This window comes from Meleagris gallopavo, chromosome 30 (assembly GCF_905368555.1).
Source record: "Meleagris gallopavo chromosome 30, MGAL_WU_HG_1.1, whole genome shotgun sequence".
In the NCBI taxonomy this organism is placed as follows: domain Eukaryota; kingdom Metazoa; phylum Chordata; class Aves; order Galliformes; family Phasianidae; genus Meleagris; species Meleagris gallopavo.
In genome coordinates, this window is record NC_139433.1 from 536,466 (window position 1) to 560,193 (window position 23,728).

The following is a 23,728-nucleotide window of genomic DNA, read 5'->3' on the forward strand; positions in this document are numbered from 1 at the left end:
ACTCAGTCAAGGCTGTACACCCAGAGCAGGATTTTCCAGGTGGCGACTGGTCACCAGTGCTGCCCCCCAGGGCTCAGTACTGGGGCCACTGCTATTGAACACCTTTATCAGCGATCTTGATGAGGGGACTGAGCGCACCCTCAGTACGGTCACAGACCACACCAAGTTGGGAGGGAGCGCTGATCTGCCGGAGGGGAGAAAGGCGCTGCAGAGGGACCTGGATAGAGTGCATCGATGGGCCAAGGCAAACTGTGTGAGTTGCCATAGGGCCAAGTGTCGGGTCCTGCATTTTGGCCACAACAGCCCCAGGCAACCCTACAGGCTTGGGGAGGATGATTTAGTGGTGAGTTGTTAGTTAGGGTAGTATGGTTAGGCTGAGGTTGGACTTGATGATCTTGAAGGTCTTTTCCAACCTGAGTGATTCTATGATTCTATATTCCTGTGCACCCCGATCAGGTCCCGGAAGGCCACTATAAGCTTTCCTCAGAGCTTTCTCTTCTCCAGGCTTTTCTAGCCCCAGTTCTCCATCCTCCAAAGCAGAAGTTGAGCAGAGGAGGCGGGAGACCAGCATGGCTAAGCACGGATCTGCAGCTTAAACTGAGGGAAAAGAGAGAGATGTACAGGAAGGGGAAGCAGGGTTCTGTAGCCTGGGAAGAATATTGGGACGTTGTCCACATGTGTATAACGATGATCAGGAAAGCCAAGGCACAGATAGAGTTGAACTTGGGATAGGATGTGTAAAATAACAAGAAGGGGCTCTACAGGTACGTAGGCAGGAGGAGACAGATCAAGGAGAGCGTTACCCCTCTGCTAAATGAGGATGAAGAACTGGCTTCCTTGGACAGGAAAAAAGCTGAGGTGTCGGGGAATGGCTGTGAGAGCAGGGCGGACATGAGGCTGTGTACGAGCATAACTATTGCGGCAGCACAGGGTGCATTCTCATGAGAAAGCATTAGGAGTTAAGATAGGAGACACAACATCCTTGGGCAGCCTGTAAACAGCAGGCCTTAAACAGCAAGCCTACATCTGCAGCTGTGCTCTGTGGATATGTGGGGGGCCGATGAGCAGATGAGCTCAGTGGCAGGTGTGAATGCTGGCTGAGCATTGGTTGAAGCTAGGCAGCCCACCTAGACGCCCACCTTGTGCTCCAATAGTAGGTGAACACATGTGTATTAGAATCATATATAAACTCTGTGTGTGCAACAATAAAGTGAAGCTTGATCACTCATAATGAGTACTGTCGTGCTTCCCTACTTGAGAACAATCTGATTAGGACGCTATCCGCGGCAATTGGCGCCCGAACAGCGAAGGACCTGATGGAAGATTGATTTGGGAGTGGACGGACAAGAGCACTGGCATCGCAGTGGCTGAGCCGGGGGGCAGGATCGCCTAGACCGACCAAAAGGGGTCTGCACGGATCCGGAGGGCACGGAATGGAGCTCTGTTGACAGTGGGCGCTGCGTGCGGTGAGATGTGGATTGCAGTGCACCATGGAAAGTGAGGTAGCCCTAGATTTTTTAAGACACTTCTTAAAGAAGCACGGGGTAGAGTCTGCGACTCTAAAGCAATTGCCTGGGTTGCTAGCCTATGGTAAAGGGGAAGAACTCTTTGCTCGTTCTCAGGATGTTCTAGGAGAGGAGGAATGGCACAAGTTAGGGGATGTCCTTTGGTATAGGGTAACTGATTACGACAAAGGGGCTAAAAAACTAATGAAGCCCTGGAGAGATGTTATAACTTGTATCAGGAGGTATAGGTTAGAACGGCAGGTAGCTGCCTAAGCTTTGCCCCAGTTAGAAAGTCTGCCCGAAGACGCTGGGAGCTTAAAGGTCGGGGGGGATCACGTTCCGAAACCCCCCTCGGGAGGACCAGCTCCGCTCCGCACTAACGGCCTCTCGCAGGCAGGGGCTTCGGCGATCCCGTCTGCCCCCCCCAAGGACGATATAGAGGAAGAAAGTGAGGATGAGGGGCTGGAAAAACTGGATTGTGAGGTTAAAATATTAACAGAGCGGTTACGTAATCTGGAAATCTGTATGCGGGTCCTGTCCTACCGATATCGCCTGTTGCTCCGCTGACTCATCCGTCAATGCCACCCGATTGAACTGCGGAGAGATCGTTTCGCGCGCCCGCACCGCTCTGCCGGATGGGGGGTGAGCAGTCGGGAACTCCGACTAACAAAGGAGCAGCAAGTACATCTTGAAGCCTTACGGTTAGTTTTTACGTTTCAGAATCAGCCTGTATCTACCTCAGCATTAGTTACTTTTCTCAAATGGTTAAGCAAAAATGTCCCTGAATTTCTGAAAACTGCATTCTCTTTTTATGGTGAACTTTGGGACAAAATTGGCGCAAAACTCCGGGAGGCTTCTATTACTAAAGATAGAACGACTGCTAAACTTTTATCTGTTTGGCATCAGATAATGGAAGGGCTTAAACAAATTCGACAAGGAAGCCTTTCTTTCGACTATTCCCCATCTCCCTCCCTCCCACCCCCGCCGCTGCCGCTCCGCGCAGCAAGCAGCCCTGGTCCGGATTCGATCCGCGGCTCCGACCCCGCCCCCGACCGTGGGGAAGAGAAATCCCGACCCCCCCCATCGCCGCTGCCCTCGGTTCCGCCCCCGGCGCTCATCCCGCTCCCGCCCTCCGCTCCGCCCCTGATGCTCGCCGTGCCCCTCCCACCTCTGACCCGCCGAGGAGGCTCATCAGTACTTGCTATAACCTTGCATCATTCAGATGATGACCCTATTTGGATTCCTGCTCGCAGTGTTCACCCTTGACGCAGGAGCACTACCTGAACCACACCAAATCAACCTGCGGCAACACATGTGGGTCACCTGCACTAAATCAGCAGGCCGGACCAACTTAGGCTTAGCGCTTGCTTCTGCCACTGATCCCTTCCAAACTTGTTTTGAAGGGATGCTGTTTCTCAATGATTCTAACTTTTCTGCTTACTCCACAGGACATGCATGACATCCACTCTAAACACACGAGTAGTTTTAGTTGTCCTTATACCAGGGGCTGTTGCTGGGAATAAGTATTATAACTATTAGTACAGTATAGTTATTGGTACTGTAAAACGTTTACTTAGGGGAAAAAAAAAAAGGAAAGAAAAAGATGAGAAAGTCTGAAACCAAGTTTGAAACGACCATGAACTCATAATGATTGGGATTGTGTGTTTCGTATTGTTTGGTATTGCTTTGTAACTTGTTGTATTGCAAATAGCAACAGTAGTAATGGTTGTTGTGTGGTTTTTTAATTTTTATTTTAATAATAGATTGAATGTTATAGTAACAGGATTTAATGTTACCAATGCTGGAATCTATGGAAATAGCTATTTTAATGTATTAGTAGCACTAAGACAAAACCTGGAAAGGAATCCCAGGCAAAGGGATGACCCTATATTATAGAATGATTAACTCTCTTTCATCCCACTAATCGGGAATTTAAAATATGATCATACAGCACCTGAGACAAAGGCGCACGCTAAGAGAGTTAACCTTGATAGTTTATTCTGCAAGCAGGTGTTCCATTTGGCCTCTGTATCATGCACTGGCCATGCAGATGCAGTGTACAAATGGAAAATACCCTTCAGACCTTGAGAAGAATAAAAGCAAGAGAGAATCTGGGGTGGGTGAGAGAGGAAAAGTGCACCTTGAAGCAGGGGACGCCCTGCTCACACTGCCTATCGCATTCACCACCACCGTGTTTTTTTCTCTCTCTTTTTCTGCAGATTGTTGGTTCTTGAGGGTCTGTAAATAATAATGCCCCTAGTTCTATCTGGCATGCAAAAGTTGCCCGACTATTGATTCTCTGTTAGCCAAAGGTATAACCATGAGCACTCTAAAAGCATCTGTTGTACAAATCTTAGTGGTCTTTCAAAATCAATGTATCAGAATACATTAAAGTTGAAGATCTCTTTCAAGGCAGTGAGAGATTAACACAGAATGGGTCCCTCCGGGATTTATTTCCAGGTTGCAGAAAGTTGGGCTGCAGACCAAACACATGTTTGTTCTATTTAGGTTAGCAGTACTTCTTGTCATGATACTATGTTTGCCTTGTTTCCTTTCTCACACTTATATAGTATTGCCAATTGAGGCCTTGATTGAGTTATAATGACTGTATTATTAATATAATTAGTGTTTTATAGCATGGTAGAAGTTGTTGGTATCTCCAATGACGATCTCAATGTACTGCATCCCCTTCTAAAGGGCACCGATCCTGCCGCTTGCATTTTGGTGACAACAGAGCAGCAGCATCTTATTGAAACTCTTGGGCATCTTATTGTGATACAGGTTGTCGATCGTCGTGAGCCGTCTCTCCCCATAGATACCACTATCCTAAGCAGCCACAGGCAACTGCTGGGTGCACTGACGCAGTGCAAAAACAAAAAGAGGGAGAGACCAGACATAAAGGTGCTGGAACGGCTGTTTATGAGCCTTCAAGGATACGTAAGACATAATCCGTGTTTCCGTTACAACACTTCAGAACAAAGTGCATGCTTGATAGAACGACTAAGCGTCTCCTTGCCACGGGACCCCCAAGAGCTGGATCTCCTGGGTTCCCAGGCAATAGGAAACGCTTCAGCGGGATGGAATCAAACATGCTTTTGCTTCGGACAATCGCACCAGGGCCTTAGTGCTCGGGCAAGTATCCTTAAGCAACTGTGGGACTATGCGGATAACCCTTTTTTTGACGCAACAGGATGGACGGTGGTCTCCCCCCATAATGAACAGGAATTCTCGGTATGGGGGGCATATTGCGGTTACAGCAACCAAACCGGGGAAGGAGGTAACCTACGACCGTGGTATGGATATGGAGCAAGCCTTTCCAAAGACGATTCCCAGCCTGCGCTGTGGAATAATGACTCAGCTACGGCCTTACCCCCGGGTGTATTTTTAATATGCGGTGACTGAGCTTGGGCAGGCATTCCTGCCAATGTCCAAGGAGGACCTTGCTATCTTGGACAATTAGCACTGTTCGCTCCCCAACATCGTCAGTGGCTTAATGTTGCCTCTGGTATACACCGCCTGACACCAGATTGCTACAATAACGTTGATTTGTGGTCAGCTACTGCCCGGGTGTTCGCTTCAGTTCTTACACCGGGTGTGGCTGCGGCCCAAGCGTTAAAACAGTTAGAAAACCTAGCATGTTGGTCAGCGAAATAGGCTAATGAGACCACCTTAATCTTGGCATCTATGTTATGTGATATGAATAGTCTTAGGCACGCTTTGCTACAAAATCGTGCGGCAATTGACTTTCTGCTTTTAGCACAGGGGCATGGCTGTGAGGACTTTGAGGGGATGTGTTGCTTCAACGTTTCGGACCATAGTCAGTCCATACATGAACAACTTCAGTGGTTGAAGGAACATACACAAAAGATTCAGGTTAACTAAAATCCCTATTTGGAGGACTGTCCCCATGGCTCACAGCATTAATCAAAGAAGGCTTGCGTTGGCTATTGCTTATTCTAGTTGTGCTTTTACACTTTTAGTATATAATTGTATCATGAGGAGTATTGACAAAGCCACACAGAAAGTTATGCTCGTGCAAAAAGAAAAAGGGGGAATTGTTGGGGAATGGCTGCGAGAGCAGGGCGGACATGAGGCTGTGTACGAGCATAACTAGTGCGGCAGCACAGGGTGCATTCTCATGAGAAAGCATTAGGAGTTAAGATAGGAGACACAACATCCTTGGGCAGCCTGTAAACAGCAGGCCTTAAACAGCAGGCCTACATCCGCAGCTGTGCTCTGTGGATATGTGGGGGGCCGATGAGCAGATGAGCTCAGTGGCAGGTGTGAATGCTGGCTGAGCATTGGTTGAAGCTAGGCAGCCCACCTAGACGCCCACCTTGTGCTCCAATAGTAGGTGAACACATGTGTATTAGAATCATATATAAACTCTGTGTGTGCAACAATAAAGTGAAGCTTGATCACTCATATTGAGTACTGTCATGCTTCCCCGCTTGAGAACAATCTGATTAGGACGCTATCTGCGGCATTGAAGTGCTCAGTAAGTGCTTTGCCTCAGTCTTCACTGGTGATCAGGCTCCTCCCCATGTCTGCCTGCACCCTGAAGCTCTAGGTGTGGGTGAGAGGAGCAGATTCCAACCCGCTTTTACAGTGGAACAAGTCGGAGAACTCCTCATGAAACTGAATGTATGTGAGTCCATGGGGCTGAATGATACCCATCCTAGGGTTCAGAGAGAGATGGCTGATGTGGCTGCTGAGCAGCTCTCCATCATATTCAAAAAATCATGGCTGTCTGTTGAAGTGTCTGGTGACTGGGAAAATGGAAACATTACTCCCATTTCTAAGACAGGGAGAAAGGAGGACCTAGGGAATGACATGCCGGTGAGCCTCACCTCTGTGCCTGGGAAGACCATGGAGCAGATCCTCTGAGAAGCTATGTATGTTAAGGCACATACAAGATAAAGAGGTGATTCAAGACAGCCAGCATGGCTTCTCCAAGGGCAGACCGTGCCTAACCAATCTGGTGGTCTTCTGTGATGGAGTGACAACATTAGTGGATAGGGGAAGGGAGATGGATGTCATCTACCTGGACTTCTGCAAGGCTTTTGACGTGGTCCCTCATCACATCCTGCTCTCTAAGTTGGAGAGGTGTGGATTTGAAGGATGGACTGTTCAGTGGATAAAGAATTGGTTGGCTGGACGCAGCCAATGGGCTGTGATCAATGGTTCTGTGTCAGGGTGGAGGCCGGTCACAAGCGGTGTCCCCCAAGGCTCAGTCTTGGGACCGGTGCTCTTCAATGTCTTCATCAGTGGCACAGATGACAGCACTGAGTGCAAGTTTACAAACAACACCAAGCTGAGCAGTACAGTCGATACACTGGAGGGAAGGGAAGCCATCCAGAGGGACCTGGACAGGCTGGAGAAGTGGGCCCATGAGAACCAAATGAGGTTCAGTAAGGCCAAGTGCAGGGAGCTGCATCAGATTGGAGCAATCCCAGGTATTTATACAAACTGGGGGAAGATCTCCTTGAGAGCAGCCTTGCGGAGAAGGAGCTGGGGGTCCCGGTGGACGAGAAGCTGGACGTGAGCCAGCAGTGTGCGCCTGCAGCTCAGAAGGCCAACGATGTTCTGGGCAGCATTAAAAAAGGCCAGCAGGGAGAGGGAGGTGATCGTCCCCCTCTGCTCGGTTCTTGTGAGGCCCCATCTGCAGCACTGCGTCCAGGCCCTGGACCCCCAGTACAAGAAAGATGCAGAGCTCTTGGAATGGATCCAGAGGAGGACTACTAAGATGTTCAGAGGGCTGGAGCAGCTTTCCTATGAAGAAAGGTTGAGAGAACTGGGCTTGTTTGGCTTGGAGAAGAGAAGGCTGCAGGGAGACCTCAGTGTGGCCTTCCTGTACTTGAAGGGAGCATATAAAAAGGAGGGGGAACAGCTGTTTACGAGAGTGGATTGTGATAGGAGAAGGGGAATGGTTTTAAACTGAGACAGGGGAGGTTTAGGTTGGATATTAGGAGAAAGGTTTTCACGCAGAGGGTGGTGATGCACTGGAACAGGTTGCCCAAGGAGGCTGTGGATGCCCCATCCCTGCAGGCATCCAAGGCCAGGCTGGATGTGGCCCTGGGCAGCCTGGGCTGCTGGTTGGTGACCCTGCACACAGCAGGGGGTTGGAACTGATGATCATTGTGGTCCTTTTCAACCCAGGCCATTCTGTGACGATTCTGCGATCTCACCAAGAGTGCAGTGCTGCCCAGCACTACCTGCAGCCTTGCTGCCCTGAGGTGTGCTCAGAGCAGAGCTGCTCTGGGGGCTTTAGCCCAGGGTTTGCCACAGCCCTTTGGTTCAGGAAGACAAGTTCTGCCCTTCTACTTCTCTGCATACTTCTATTTTTAATTCCTTAATTGCAGATTGGTACACACACAGTAATACATCAGCAGGCCATTCCATAGCTCTATGATCAGTACATGCTGGGGGCTGCCCGACTGGTGGGGAGCTCTGCGAAAGACCCTGGTGGCCAACAGATGGCCGCGAGCCAGCAGCGTGCCTTGGTGGTCAAGAAGGCCAACGGCTCAGGCGTGAGGTTTGGATGCGGGACCCCTCGCTCCGCCCGCTCCCCCCTCAGCACCGGGCAACGCCGGGATTCGAACCCATGGCCTCACCCTCGCGCTCCCGCAGACGTGCGCCGCCCCACGCTCCCCGCGCCCCGGCCTCACAGGGCGCCTGCGCGGCGCGAACCGGAAGCGCCGCGTCTCCCGCGGGCAGCATGGCGGCCGCGCGCTGCTTGCGGCTGTGCGGGCGCTTGCGGCCGGTCTTGCTGGGCTCCGCGCGGCGCCGTCTCCCGGCGGCCGCCTCTTCCATCAGCCCCGCGGTCCCGCCGGGCCCCGCGCCGCCGCCCCGCGCCGCCCTCAGCACCGCCCCGCGGTGGCAGCGGTGGAGCTCCGGCGGTTTGGCGGGGGGCGACGGGCTGGAAGGCGGCGGAGGGGGCGAGGAGGGCGGCGGCGGCGGGGCGGACCCCGGCGGGAGCGGCCCGGTGATGACGGCGCTGACGCCGTTGATGGTGCCCGAGCATTTCCCCAACGTGCCGCTCATCGCCGTGACGCGCAACCCCGTGTTCCCGCGTTTCATCAAGATCATCGAGGTGGGCGGGGGTTGCGGGGCGGCCCGGTGTCCCCGGTTGTTTGCCGGCCGCTTTTCCCTGCTGCGGGCTCGGTGTTGGGCCGCTCGCTTTGGGCCGCGGGGCGGTTCGGGTCGGAGCATCACCCGTCCCACCCCGCCGCTCCGCGCTGCTCGTGGCTCCGTCCATTGACAGAGCTGGGCTGACGCTGCAGTGCCATACGGAGCGTTTGGCCGTCTGAGAACGTGGATTCGTTCGAGGGATTCCTTAGGGAAGTGCTCTCTCTGCCAGCTTTTCTAACCGCTTCTCCAGGTTGGCCGCTGGCTGCTCGTCATGGATCCTTAGGGTTGGAGGGGACCTTTAAAAGCCATCTCACCCCATTGCCCTGCAGTGCACAGGGACACCGCAGCTCTGACAGGTTGCCCAGGGCCTGATCCAGCCTGGCCTTGAAAGTCTCCAGGGACAGAACATCCACCACATCACTGCAGCCTGTGCCACCTCCTCCCAGAGCCACCATACAGGCAGCACCAGCACTGTCGGCTCTGCTTCTTCAGGTCCTGACAGGCAAACAGAGAGGCTGAGCACCTCAGAGTGAAGCTTAGAGAGCAGGGAATGCCGAAGTTTGTGTATTGGAATCTTAGGTGTGCAGTCCTGCAAAGCTTCTGCATGGAAATGGTTGATATCAGTGTCCTGTGATCTCAGCACCGCTAAGCTGCTCTCTGCTCCGTGCGCTGGGTGGAGGAGGGGGCTGGAAGTCAAAGTGTGAGAGCTCATGGTTTGAGCTGAAGAGAGCTGAATGTGTAAAGCCGGAGCTGTATGCACAAGCAAAGCACAATGGGAAATTGATCCTTTGCTTCAGGACAGCAGGGCTCACCTCATGTCATGGTTTATTGGGAACACAAACATTTTCTGAACATCCCCTGGTTCTGTAGTTCAGTGTGACATCAGGTGGGGTGGGATGTCCCCTTGGCCAGCGTGGGTCAGCTGTCCCAGTGCTGTCTCCCCCAGCCCCACACCTAGAACATCCCCAGCTCTGTGCAGCACTGCTTGACAGTGATGTCAGTGTGTTACCACTGCTATGTTAATCAAAAACTCACAACACAGCAACTTCTTAAATATTCAGTATTAGTGTCTTCTAATATTCTTCCATTTTTATGTTGCTGTCCTCTAACGTAGACAAGGTCAAACAAAGGTGAGACTTCATAGTTCAGAGGGTTCCACCATGCATGGTTTGGTGTGCCGAGGGTGCAAAGCTGAAGGAAAATCCCTACCTGACTTCGTGCTTCTTGTTCTAGGTGAAAAACAAGAAGCTGGTTGAGCTGCTGAGGAGGAAGGTTCGTCTTGCCCAGCCTTACGCTGGTGTTTTCCTTAAGAAGGATGATAAGTAAGTTGTTTCTCTTCATCTTTACAGCGATGTTTTTGTGCTTTTACTAGAGGCTGTGCTCTGAGATTCCTTGCCTGTCATAGCATTCCAGTAATTACGCTTAGACCTCTTCTTAGCACAGCATCCATTACCACCAATGTTATGTTGCTGGAAAGGCTGCTGCTGCCTGGGAGAAGCTGAGCATGCAGTGATGTACAGAGGGGCTGCCTAACCATGAGGACAGTGTGAAATCCTTGCTTCTGAATGCAGTTTAAAGTTCTGCAACCAACTGTTTTTTTTTCCTTTGTTAACATTTACCCACTCTTTCTCAAATTTCTTTATATCTGCCTTATGTTTTTTTCTTCCTCAATAGCAATGAATCGGATGTGGTGGAGGATCTGAACGAAATCTACCAGATGGGGACATTTGTACAGATCCATGAGATGCAGGACCTGGGAGACAAACTGCGCATGATCGTCATGGGGCACCGAAGGTACTTAAGCTGGGGGGGTGAATGCACTGGAAGGACTGGAGAAACACACCTCCCTTTATCAGTGTCACCACGTGTTTCATGTGCAGCTCCTGCGTGACAAGCTTTTGTTACTGCACTGTATTCTGATGCTGCTCATTCTTTGTGCTCTTGCAAGTGAGGTAGTTTCACCCCAAAAATAAAGAGCTAGCACACATTGTTCTCCCATAAGCCATTGGGTAATGCAAGCAAGCGTTTGTTGTTCTGAGGTTCATCAGTTTCTTTGGAAAATACAGCAAGAAAAAAGGGAGAAGAAAAAAGAAAAAAGCAGTCTAGGACTGTAATTATGATTGCCCTGGAAGTGGATTTAGTGAAAGAGGATTATGTGTGGGGATGTAGGTAGCTATCTGTGCAAGTGTTTTGAGATAAGACAGTGTGGAATTGTAGTCTAACAGCCTCAGGTAACTAATTTCAGGCTGTGTGTTGCTTTGAAGCTTTACTTTTTTTCTTCCTCTTGCTTTGTTGCACCAGTTCCATTTTTATCTAGGTGGTGCGTCTCAGAGCTGAGTTTGCCTGAGCTTGCCAGGGAAGAGGGTGAGATTTTGGTTCCAGTCTGGAGAGCTATGGTTCATACTCTCTATTTAAGATGTCTGATGTGAGGCTGTTGTATAAGAGGCAAAATTCAAGGAAGTTTAAAAATACAAACAGGGAAATGGATTTTGTTTGGAAGGTAGTAATGTCATGCATCTAGCCCTTCCCTTTTAGGGCTTAGTAGTTAATTGCTATAGAACAGCGTGTAGCATATAGAATGTTGGTTTGATTCTTGCAGTATCATCATGTAGGAAATAGAATGGATGATAGAATTTGGGATGTCTAGGTATGGAAGGGCTTCATGATACACACTGTGTTTAGAATTAGGGTTGATACTGCAGCAGGTGTGGTTTAAAGCAAAGGATTGATTGTTAAGAATCAAAAGAGTGAAAAAGCAGAACAGGATGTTCAGAATGAAGGTGAGGGAGTGAAGCAGCTTTTCAAGAAGAACAAGGAGGAGGTGGGATTCCCCTTCACATCATTGGTTCGTATAGAAAAGCCAGCTGTCTGAGCAGCCACACTAACAATGATACCTTATTAATTGTCCTGTGTGTGTGCTGTGATATTTCAGTCTGTGATCCTGGTATTTGTTCACCAGATGATTTAGTTGTGGGTTTGTTAATTGTTTTGATCCTGGCTTTGCAGTTCGGCAGCTGATCTGAGCAGGTAGAGCTGGTGATGGAGATGAGTCCTTTCTGTGCTCTTGTTCAGCCTGTGCTTGTGCTGACCTATGGAAGGGCATAGCAACAGCAAAGTGGCAGAGGGGAAAAGGTGTCTGCCACCTTCATCCAAATGCAGAACTGCACTGGAGATTCTTAAAAGCGTTCAGTATTACAGACAAATGGCTTTTTCTCGTGCTTGAGTCGTTTAGCAGAACAGGCTCTCATAAAATGTAGTTACCTCTGATTATCAGGACTATGTGACAAATAAAGGTGTTGTTTTGAGTGAGCAGTTGTCCTTAAGCTTCATGAGGTGAAAAACCATTCAGCAGCTGAACACAGAGGAGTTTTGTGGTAATTTGGGCTGGAGATAAAGCCAATTCTGTCCTATCAGTGGAAGTTAAAGAGAACACATTTCATGTGATTTGTTTTAATCCTGGAGCTCTTTGCTTTCCTATTAGAATGACTTATAAGAACTTGAGGAGGAAATGGAAGAGCTACAATCTGAAAAGGAGATCTCTCTTCCCTTCCTTCTTTCTTGCAAGGAAGTGTCCCTTTTCCTTCAGTCTTCCTGTGACTTTTCCAGCTCCTCCTACTTTTATTAAGGAACCTTGTTAAACCAAACCTGCAGAGCAGAAACAGGAGCAGGCTATTTCTGTGGCTGGTTAATTTTTGTATATTTTTGCTTTCTTGTTGTAAGCTTACTAAATAAGACCCACTGGTATCTACCACTTGAGTGTTATGGTTTTGCTAAATCACACCTTATTTTAACAGAGTGAACCAAAAAGTAAATCTTACAAAATGTCTATTATCAATTAGTCACCATTGTCAACTGTTGATATTTCAGCTCAAAACAAAAGACTTTTCAGGCTGAAGCTGAAGTCACATAGAGGCAAAGGAGAACTGACTGTGTTTGGTTTCCTTTGGCTTTCAGAATCCGTATAAACAGGCAGCTAGAGGTGGAGCCTGAGGAGCCTGAGAGCAAACACAAGGTTAGAAGGAAACAGAAGCGCCCTAAGAAAGAGGCTGAGGAGGAGCCTGGAGCAAAGGAGCAAGCTGTCGAGGTGGTGCTGGATCCTGTGGCTGCTTCTTCGCAGGAGGTTCTCATGGTAGAAGTAGAGAACGTGGTTCATGAAGATTTTCAGATCACAGAAGAGGTTAAAGTAAGTGAATTGAGCATACCAGCCTTGACCTGTCCTGTAGAGTTGCATCTGCGTTGCTTGCTGAAGAGTTATAAAATGAAGCTCAGATTTCAGACTTTGGAAATCACTTCCTTCTTGCAGGGAATTTTATGAAAACAGTGAGTTTTCCTTAGAATGACTCAATTCCTTAGAACCAATCACTTCCAAAAATTGCCAACTGAAGAGGCTGAGCTGTGCTAAAGTCTGTGATAACCTATGTCAAGTTAAGTCTTTGCCCCAGGGTGATCTGAGCGGTCAGCCTGACTGCTTCTGTCCCAGCACAGGATACATGTTGTGCATGCAGAAATTCTGCCCCTCCTGCGTTGTTGCCTCCTAGGAGGAGTAACTGTGCAGCACAAACAGCATTTCAGCACAGCACTGGAGATGAGTGGCCAGGGTCTGCATATCTGGGCTCCCAGAATGGGGAAGTTGGAGAATGTTGTGTCTGTACTCATTAAATCTTTCTTGTTCTTACAGGCTCTTACTGCAGAAATTGTCAAAACAATCCGGGACATCATTGCCTTGAACCCTTTGTACAGGTCTGTGTTTCCCATGTGTGCTCTGGGGATGGAGTACCCTAAGATTTCTGTTCCCCTTGGCCTTTTGCTGTAACAAAGAGGAGACACTCGCTGAATTACTGCCCAGAATTTGGTTTGGGAATTAGCATCTGCTGTTGGAAAGTTTTGAAAACCTTATGCAAAACTTTAATATCTGTTAGGACAGCAGGACTTGGAGCAGATGGTGTGGGTCTGAGGGGAGCTCACTGCAATAAGTGTTGCAGCCCTATGCACATGTTATGGACATGAGGCTCAGCGTGGCGGGTCACAGATTGTTAACATTTCATATTCATAGTTATATTTATCAGTGATCATTTCTTTTAGCAAAGTGTGTATTTGTCTCTGAACACAGCTTTAGTCAGACTTTTGAAAGCTATTTTGCTATGAAGCTGAGTTGCGTTTCATTTCTTCTTTAAATAACTCAACAAGGTTACTCCTTTATGAATGTAAGAATTTACTGAACATTTTGGGTTTTATCACCATTTTTTCCAGAGAGTCTGTACTTCAGATGATGCAAGCTGGACAGCGTGTGGTAGATAACCCCATCTATCTGAGTGACATGGGTGCAGCACTGACAGGGGCAGAGTCACACGAACTTCAAGACATCTTGGAAGAAACCAGTGTAAGATGAAGCTTTCAACTAATGCTGTACTAGCAGAAGTGTGCCTTTCATTTGTCATAATTTCTCTCGAAGCCTCAGTACAGAGTAGGCTCCTGTGCTACATTTGGTGATAGGTTAATATCAGCTCATAGATTCCTGCTGAAGAATACAGTAAGTAAGTAATAATTTGCTTTCAGGGAAAGTCTGGATGCCCTGTGTCTTTGTGATAATTGCCTCTCACACTGTGGTTGTTGCTGAATTGGTCTTTCTACACCTGCAGGTGCTGTGGGGCGGGGAGTTGACATGAGTCAAACATGACATGACATGACATGAGTCTGACAACTCATTTTGCATCTGTCATTTCCAGATTCCCAAACGGCTTTACAAAGCCCTTTCCCTTCTAAAGAAGGAATATGAGCTGAGCAAACTGCAGCAACGTCTTGGAAGGGAGGTAAGCCTTTCAAGTAATGTATGTCTTACACACATTTATAGCATGTCCACCTCTGTGGACTTAATACTACAGTACTTAGCACTGCCAGTGGAGAATTTTAAAATAAGATCATGGTACACACTCTGAAGGAATGACATTAATGCAGAGTTAATAACTTGATACTCTTTTCCATTTGGAAACTTAATTTTTCGTGCTTGTTTGGAAAATTAATACAGGATCTGCTATTGAATCTGCTTCCTCCTGGAAGCCCTGCAGGCAAATGAGGGAGGTGATTTAGAGAAGCAAAAGGGGTTTTTGGAGAGCATACCATGCTTATCCTACTTGATTTTCTTCTCTTATGAGAAGGCCTAGAGGACAAAGGGAGAACAGCAAGTACACTGACTTTAGCAAGGCTTTAGTCGTGGTCTTTGGTTTTCTTTTGGACAAACTGGAGTGATGCGGACTGGAAAGATAAAACTCTGAGTTTGGTGTAGATGCTGTGGGAATAACATGAGCACATTGAGACCTGGAAGTGGTGCAACAAGTGGCTTGTTACATTAGATGCTGCTGAAGATCTCTGCTGTATTTTCAGCTGCCAAAAAGCTCATAACTCAGAAGTATTGGAAAGCATTTGATGTTTGTTGCATGGTGCCAGGAACAGGACAGTCACAATGCTTGTTGCTGTGTTTAGGTTGAGGAGAAAATCAAGCAGACGCATCGCAAATACCTTCTCCAGGAGCAACTGAAGATCATTAAGAAGGAGCTGGGTCTGGAGAAAGAGGACAAGGATGCTATAGAAGAAAAATTCCGTGAGCGGCTGAAGGAGCTGGTAGTGCCAAAGCATGTGATGGATGTGATTGATGAGGAGCTGAACAAATTGAGCTTGCTGGATAATCACTCCTCAGAATTCAAGTGAGTGTGTGGCTGTGTCCTGTCAGGGTTAGTTAGGAGAATAAGAGCAATCAGCCCAGTTCTGTTAAGCTCTTACCGAAAGAGTTTTTCTCTTTTCTGTCTTAATTGCTTTCTCTGGATGTATCATAGTTATGCTCCTTCCTTGCAGCCTAAAGCTGCATAGAAGTACTGTGCCATTCCTTTCTCCTCTTGAAAAGTACAGTGATTCCTGCAGCCCTTAAGTGTTGCTCTTCGCTCCTCTCAGATGTTTTCATGAGATGCAGGAGAAGAGAAGCAAAACTCACTCCCTGAGTCAGCTCCTGTAGGGGCAGGGCTGGAGTTGCAAAAGAGCAGCTTTTATCTTCTGTCACATCATCTGTGTCTCATAAACTGAAATTGCTTTGAATGTTCCTATCTGATGAGGTGGCATCTGCTATTGCACTGAGCAGTCAGCATGGTCATCAGTGCAGGTTTGCAACAGAAATATTTGGGAGGAAAACACCAAAGCTGCACACAAAGCTGGTATTACTTTTTCAGGTCTAATTCCAGCATTGCTGTTCACCAGTGTTAACAGATCTTCCAAGCCCTTTTTGTTTCACTACAAATAGGATTTTCATGCAGCATTTACTGTGACTGTTCTGGTTATAATATGATAATGCGGGGTTATTGTGGCAGGCTGACAACTTTTGTCTCCTGTAAGCAAAAAGGAGTAAGCTGCTGAAGGAGTTCAACAGAAGAATATCACCACCCAGGCCAAGGTTCTTGCTCACTCATTTTGGTGTTCTGAGACAAAAGTTCGCATTTTCTGAGAAAGGGGCAAGGGATTGAAGACTGCAGTTACAGGCTAGCAATGCCTGCCCAGATAACGGGGGTATTTTCATCATCTGCCCTTTATGAGTCTGATTCATCCTCCACTTTTTGAGGGATGAGGTTCTTTTGGAAGGCATGGGTTTGTTGCTAAATCACTTTCATTTGTTTCTGCCAGTGTTACACGGAACTACTTGGACTGGCTGACATCCATCCCCTGGGGTAAATGCAGTGAGGAGAACCTGGAGCTGACCAGAGCCCAAGCAGTTCTGGAGGAGGATCACTATGGGATGGATGACGTCAAAAAGCGAATTCTGGTAAGGTGGGAATAGGCAGAGGGCACAGCTTCAAACTCAGCCCAACATCAGGTGGTTTGGTTACGTTTCAGCTTGCAGCTCTCCATTAATTTTCGTTAGATCACAAATCACAAAAAGTTGCAGGAATGTTCTGGTGATAAGTTTATGTGTTGAATTGCTATTGGCAATAAAAGTCACGTTCTGGTTTCAAATGACAGTGTATTCATTTTGTTACTTAAATGCTGAGGAAATGAACAAATATCCAAGGGGAGCACTGCCAGGATTTTAATCTGTGCATTGAGAAGTTCCTAAAGTGGTTCATCGTGACAGGCAAAGCTCCTGCGTTCCCAGAGCACACCAACCTCAGTTAAGCAGGGGAGGAGCATTAGCTAACAGTGAATTGTTGGTGTACATTCTTAGGCATCCTAGAACGTTGCTTTTATTGTTTTGCTCCAATCTGGAGAGAAAGATAAAGGCAGTGAAATGTTTTTTCTCTCAGGGGAATTCTGGGGTATCTTTCCCCCTGCAGTACCCAACACCAATGACTTAATCTCACTATCTGATTCATTATTTTAAATGAAAAATACTCTTTGGAGTGTCAGCCCAGCACGTTGCTCATCAGTTCCTGCAATGTTCACACTGACTAGCCTGACAGAAATGCCCTGAGTTGCATCATGCAGGTCTTTGACTTTGATTACTAATAAAGTTAATTCCATGCAATGGAAGAGTCCTACCAGTAACCTCAACATCTTCCCCCGCCCTCCCCAGCTCTTTTGAGGATCTATTTTGTGTAGGATGCTCATTTTGGAAGCACTGCTTGACCTGATAACAGATACGTTTTGGTGTTGCTGCAGTTTCCTTGTTCATTTTTGGTGCTTCCTTTGCTGTGCAGGAATTCATAGCAGTCAGCCAGCTGCGTGGGTCTACCCAGGGGAAGATTTTGTGCTTTTATGGCCCCCCTGGGGTTGGCAAAACTAGCATTGCCCGCTCCATTGCCAGAGCCCTAAACAGAGAGTACTTCCGCTTCAGCGTCGGAGGGATGACTGATGTGGCAGAAATCAAGGGCCACAGGTCAGTGTGCTTTGATTTGTGTTAAAGTTGTCCAAATGGGAGCATAATTGAATTTGAACAATGCATGTAGTTTAATTCTCTGTTCTGCCAGCTCCTGCTGAAAGGGTTTGGATGTAGGAAGAGGAGAAAATTAATGCAAAGGGAGGGATTTGTTGTAATAGTGTTCCTGCCTCAAACTGCAGTTGGTTCTAATAGGAGAACTTTGGAAAGTTGTGTGAGCTTCTCAAAGGCATCAGACTTAGATGCCAGAGTCATGTTTGTCTACAAATGCCAGCACTTGAGGATAGGAACAGCTTGACCGTGGTGATTTCTGTGTGTTCAGGTGTAACTGAGGCCAGGTTTCTGAAGGATCAGGAGGGAGGTGCTGGTGAGGAAATCTTTGGAACAAGAAAATGCATTGTAATGTTTCTTTAACCCAAACCAACAAGTTGCTATTCAACGCTCTCTGTGCCCAGCCTCACCTGTTTGCTTCTCTCTGCCTTAAAAGAGGATAAAACTAAAGCTGAAAACTGCAGGTTCAGGAGTATTCTGCCAAAATTCAAGGCTGCTCTCTACAAGAAACAGAGTAGATGGGTGTCGGTGCTTCTTGTGGCAATGGAGAATGCTTTTGGTAGACAGATGTTAAACGTCTTCCCCAGCAGGATATGCCTGTTCAGTTACCTGCATGTTTTGCTGTGTGATCTATGCCATACTTTATAGTTCCCCCCTAAATACAGTCTCTGGTAAAACAGGAGGACATACGTTGGAGCAATGCCAGGAAAAATCATCCAGTGCCTGAAGAAGACCAAGACAGAGAATCCACTGATACTGATTGATGAGGTGATGTGTCTGCTCTTTTTGTTTTTGCTGTTTAAAACTTGCTTAGCAACTATTGGCCCCTGCAGCTGAAAGATGCAGCAGTAATGGTCCCAGAAGTCACAGATTTGGTGGGGGCTGTTAAATTATGCTGGGCTGTAATGTTTGGGTTACAATGATACTTCAGGCATTTGTTTTCTCTTCCTATAACAGACCTCAGCTTTTACATTTCAGTTGTTCCTTTCTTTTTCCATTGCAACTATTAGATTCATGAGGATCACAGCCAGAGAATTCAGTAGCTCTCATGTTCCCCGCCACTATTGTCCATGTGATATTAAAAAGTGTCACTCTCTCAGCAAGTCTGAAACAATACTATAAGAATTAAGATGCTTTCAGTCAAGTTTAGGTCTGCTTTGAGAATAGGTAAGAGCCAGGTTTTCCAGCCTACTGCTTTGCAGCAAAGCAAGTAAGGACAGGGTGTAACAGCAGGGGTTTAGGACAGACCAGAAGTCTCTGTGGCTTCATTGTGTGCCATGCCTGGGAAAGACTAACAGCAGATGGCCTGGGGATGGAATAGAGGATTAAGAAGCCATTGTCTGCCCTGCTGTTCAAGCCCTAAGCCTTGTCAGTGCATTGAGTGCTCCTGCCTGTAGGCAGTGGCAAAGTGGGGGAACCCACGGCGAACTGGTAGAATGGTGGTGGCTGTTCATGACCACGTGAAGATTTTGAGATGGAGCCCTTAAACAATCCTTGCATGAGAACCTGCTGCCATGAGGAACTTCTGACTTTAAATCTTGTCTGCTATAGGTGGATAAGATAGGAAGAGGATATCAGGGAGATCCATCCTCAGCCCTGCTAGAGCTGCTGGACCCAGAACAGAACTCCAACTTCTTGGATCATTACCTTGATGTCCCTGTGGATTTATCAAAGGTATTTCCTCTCTTCTGCAGAGCGGTGGAGCAGCAGGGTATGAGTGTATATCAATGCACAGATCTGCACGTGGCAGCAAGAAAAGTCAGGAGTCTGTTTTTCATAGTGACAGGCAGAGTTGCTGTGGTTTCTGCTGCTGTCTAGCTTTTGTATTAGGTTGCCTTTACACACATAGTTCTAGAACCCAAAGCTTTATCTGCAATAAAAACGAGACTTCACAGAGAAAATAATCTTGTTCCAACCCCTCAGACCTTGCTCCAGCCCATCAGCCAGAGAAACACAGCAGTGAGGGAGCAGTGCTTGGAGTAAAGCAGCGGGTCACCTCATAGGATCTTGTGCTTCCAGGTGCTTTTTATTTGTACTGCCAATGTAACAGAAACCATTCCAGAGCCGCTGCGGGACAGAATGGAAGTCATCAATGTGTCAGGATACGTCGCAGAAGAGAAGCTTGCAATTGCAGAGGTGAGAGGAACTGCTTCAGTGATGTGCTGTGAATTACACCTGATAAAATGGTTTTGGCAATGTCAAGCTTACATATTTACATCCAATCATATCAACAGATATGAGGCACGTGGTATGTTGGACAGAGTTCCCCTGATTTGAAATAATTCCAGCATTCTGTAATAGAGAGGCAGTGAACTCTAGAAAAGGGCATTGAGCTCATGGCAGAACAAAGGTGGGCAAATTGGAGTCATTAGGCTTTTCTCCACAAACATGAACAGAAGGATGTGTGGATGTTCTCTTTCAGAGGTACTTGGTCCCTCAGGCACGAGTGCTGTGCGGTCTGGATGAAAACAAAGCCAAAATCACATCGGATGTGTTGACTGTTCTCATCAAGCAGTACTGCAGAGAGAGTGGGGTGAGGAATCTACAGAAACAAGTAGAGAAGGTGAGGGAGAATTGTGTAACCGTGACCTCTTTGCTTCAGCATTCTCAGCTCTTTCTGCAGAAACAAATTCCTGTCTCACACAGGTACTGAGAAAATCGGCCTATAAAATTGTGAGTGGAGAAGCAGAGACGGTCCAGGTGACACCTGAAAACCTGCAAGACTTTGTAGGAAAGCCCATCTTCACTGTGGATCGAATGTATGAAACCACTCCTCCAGGAGTGGTGATGGGTCTGGCTTGGACAGCTATGGGTAAGAGTTGTGCAGGCACACAGTGTGCAGCTACACAGTGACTTGTGGGTTAATGTGTGTTACCAGGGTAATTTGTTAATCTTCCACGTTGGAGTGAGGCTGCAGGTCCTGAAAGATAAATACTGGCTGGAAAACTCAAATGTGTGTCTCCATCTTCATGTCATTGTCAAAAACTCAGTCTAGTCATCAAACTGAATTTCTCTAACCAAGTCCAGTGAAGATCTTTTATTGGCGTTAGCAGTAGTAACTTCTGTGGCTTTTTAGATTCTGACTTCCACTTTCCTGAAGAAAAGAGCCTTTTTTAATTAGCCCAATTAGGCTGATTTTGACTTCTTTTCGTGTGCTGTACCTCATGTGAGCCACATCCATTACAATGGTAGTGATTAAAAGCATAAGCTTTGCTAAGAGCAAAGGACAAAACCAAGGACAAAACCTTAAAAGAAGGAGGCGTTGTTCTGACTTGCAGCATGCCTCAGCTGTGCTGTATCTCTTCCAGTGATGTATCACCATGGACTTGGCTTTCAGTGCCAAGGGCAGATGCAGGTATTCTAGCACTGTCTTGGAGTGAGTGAAGGCAGTAGTTACACTTCACTGGATTACTCCCCTGCTTATTGGGGGTCTTATGTGCACCACTTTGTGGAAGTACAGCACACATTAAAGGATTAGATGTCCAGATGTGTTCCCTGTGTATTATAATTGACTTTGGGTGGAATTGAAGTCCTGGAAGTGGTTAGAAAGGAAATAATTGTACAGTGGAGAAGGTAAATAGATGTCTGGCACTGGGAAGTAGAGCTGGCAAGTGTGGTGTGTGTAAGCATGTCTTATAGCCAAGAAGTGCCTGAAGATTGCTTCCACTAAATATGAGCTGTGTCTATGGGTGGATTGTGAGGTCTGAAGGAGCAGTGAATGGAGACCATCAGTGCAGTCCTGTTGACATTTCTAACTAAGCTTTCTGAAGGGATTTGGGGAGCAGCTTTCAATTGCTCTTTCCTCAACAGTGTCTCATTAGAAAGCCCTGCCTTCAAATTCCTCACATAGTGTCTGCTTCACCAAAGCCATCTGCTTTGATTTTCTTAAACTTTTCTCAAGATGTTGTTTTTCTTTTCTTTCTCAGGAGGTTCCACTCTGTTTGTTGAAACATCCCTGAAGCGACCCAAAGACAAGGAGGGCAAGGATGGGTCACTCGAAGTGACAGGGCAGCTGGGGGATGTAATGAAGGAGAGTGCCAAAATAGCTTACACGTTTGCAAGAGCCTTTCTGATGCAGAAGGAGCCCAACAATGATTTTCTCATGTCGTCCCACATCCACTTGCACGTGCCAGAGGTAATCTGATGAGGAATTCAGAGACATGCATGGCTGCATGTCATGCTTTAATGTAGTCCACGTTTTCCCTGTTGCTTCTTCCAATACAGTAGGAACCTGGTTGTTACCTGAGAATTGGTTTCTTGGAGGATCAGAAAGCAGTAGGTGTTTTCTCTGCCTCTGTTCCTCTCAAATAGTTGTTTCTTTCTTCTCAGAGATCTGTTTGACCTCAGATCCATGCAGACTGTCACTAGCTGAGGCTTGGGTTTTGTTGGGTAAACTGAGCAGTATTTTCTGCCTTGAATGGTTTCCAGTGTTGCTCTCCACTACTTCGTGATTCTTTATGCCATGTACCCTTGAAATACTGCTTCTTGTTCCCATGGTTGGCTTAGGCCCACAAGGTATTGATGCTCATTTTTTGCTTAAACTGATTATTCAAAATCCTGAGCTTGACAAATGAATATCACAGATGTATCAGGCCAGAAGTCAAGCTGTAGCCTCAGTTTATTATTGTGAATAAGATGAGGAGTGACACGGTGTGGATGTGCCAATTCAAATAGCACTTTCCCCAAAACCTTTGTGCAGTTAAGTACAAGACCCCCTGAAATTGCTGCTATGTTAAAAAAGCAGTGGACAAAGGCATTGTCTGGCTTTGCTGGTCTGCAGATGGGTTAAAAATATGATTTTTTTTTTATTTTTATTTTTTGACAGGGAGCAACACCAAAGGATGGACCAAGTGCAGGATGTACCATAGTAACAGCACTGCTGTCACTGGCCATGAATTGCCCAGTGAGGCAGAACGTGGCCATGACTGGAGAGGTGTCCTTAACTGGGAAAATTCTTCCTGTGGGTGGAATCAAAGAGAAGACTATTGCAGTAAGAGCTCGTGTGGGCAGAGGCCCACATTTGTCTTGGGGTGACGGGAACAGCCAAGCAGGTTGCTCCTATAGGGCAGAGAGAGGCAGTAATGTGCTGTGGAGAAACCTGCTGGGTGGGTGTGGGCATCTTGCTGGTGTCTCCGGGTGAGGATGGAGGTGAAAACGAAGGCTGCTTGCCATATTTTTCTGTCCTAGAATGGAGAGGATTTAGAACTTGGAATACCTTGCATTTCATCACCGTGAGCTTTCTCTGTAAAACATTATGAATTGGCACAGCAGCCCCCAGATGTGCTGTCACTGTTCTGCTAACAAAGCTCGCAGTCCATGCAGCTGCTGCAGTGTGCCTTGGGGCTGCGGGGAGCCTGATGGCTGCAACGCCCTGACTGCTCTCTGTAGAAGAGAGTAAAGCCAGATGGTGCTCCTAAACAAGTGTGCTTGCTCTTACTTTCCAAAATGGGAAAGAATCTCTGTTCCTAGTGGACTGATGGATTTCTAGGACTAAATACACAGACATCGTAACTTTCTTTCTCCCTGTAGGCGAAGAGGGCAGGTGTTACCTGCATCATTTTGCCATCAGAGAATAAAAAGGATTATTACGACCTTGCTGGATTCATCACAGAAGGACTGGAAGTGCATTTTGTTGAGCACTACAAGGAGGTATTCGATATAGCGTTTTCAAAACAGGATTTGGCTGCAGGATGATGCCCAGCACCTGGGGGCTGGAGGGCAGTTTGTCCCTCAGTGCTCTGCCCTGACATGGGCTGATCCTGACATGGGAACGGAGCTATTGCTGCTGCGCAGCTGCTGAAGTGAGTGAGGGCTTTGGTCGAATGATGTATTTCTCCCCCTTTAATATTGAATTACGATCCAATTTAAGTATTTCCAATAAAATTAAGTTGTGAGATTTTATCAGAGGAATGTGCATGTTATCAGCTACCAGCAGCAGAGCTACTTCAGCCTCTTACACTCCAAGGAGATTTTATAGTTAGTTCACTGTACACCGAATATCTGCTTCAAGGACTATGAACACAAGTGGAACACTGTACTGGTGGATGAGGAGCTCCCAGAAATCTCCCTGCCTTGGTGGGGAATGCTGGAATTCTTGTGGGAGATAGAAGCAGAGCTAGCACATTGTGTTGTGGAGGGACATGGATCTCCTCTTCCAGTATAAATCATAACTGTAAGCTTAAAGGGA

The 23,728-nt window shown here is 47.2% G+C and overlaps 1 protein-coding gene and 1 pseudogene across 1 annotated transcript; both read left to right on the top strand.

Moving 5' to 3' along the window:
- Positions 1–866: 866 nt before the first annotated feature.
- On the top strand, positions 867–5,930 carry LOC146542474 (uncharacterized; annotated as a pseudogene).
- A 2,241-nt stretch (positions 5,931–8,171) lies between these two features.
- On the top strand, positions 8,172–23,442 carry LONP1 (lon peptidase 1, mitochondrial). The gene is made up of 18 exons (XM_085211688.1): positions 8,172–8,598; positions 9,870–9,958; positions 10,311–10,430; positions 12,591–12,819; positions 13,315–13,376; positions 13,887–14,016; positions 14,363–14,446; positions 15,117–15,337; positions 16,302–16,440; positions 17,312–17,490; positions 18,222–18,309; positions 19,093–19,215; positions 19,561–19,677; positions 19,964–20,104; positions 20,188–20,353; positions 21,468–21,676; positions 22,367–22,531; positions 23,071–23,442. Exons 1-18 carry the CDS (start codon positions 8,224–8,226, stop codon positions 23,233–23,235), a joined length of 2,802 nt encoding a protein of 933 aa, XP_085067814.1. The 5' UTR covers positions 8,172–8,223; the 3' UTR covers positions 23,236–23,442.
- The last annotated feature ends 286 nt before the right edge of the window (positions 23,443–23,728 follow it).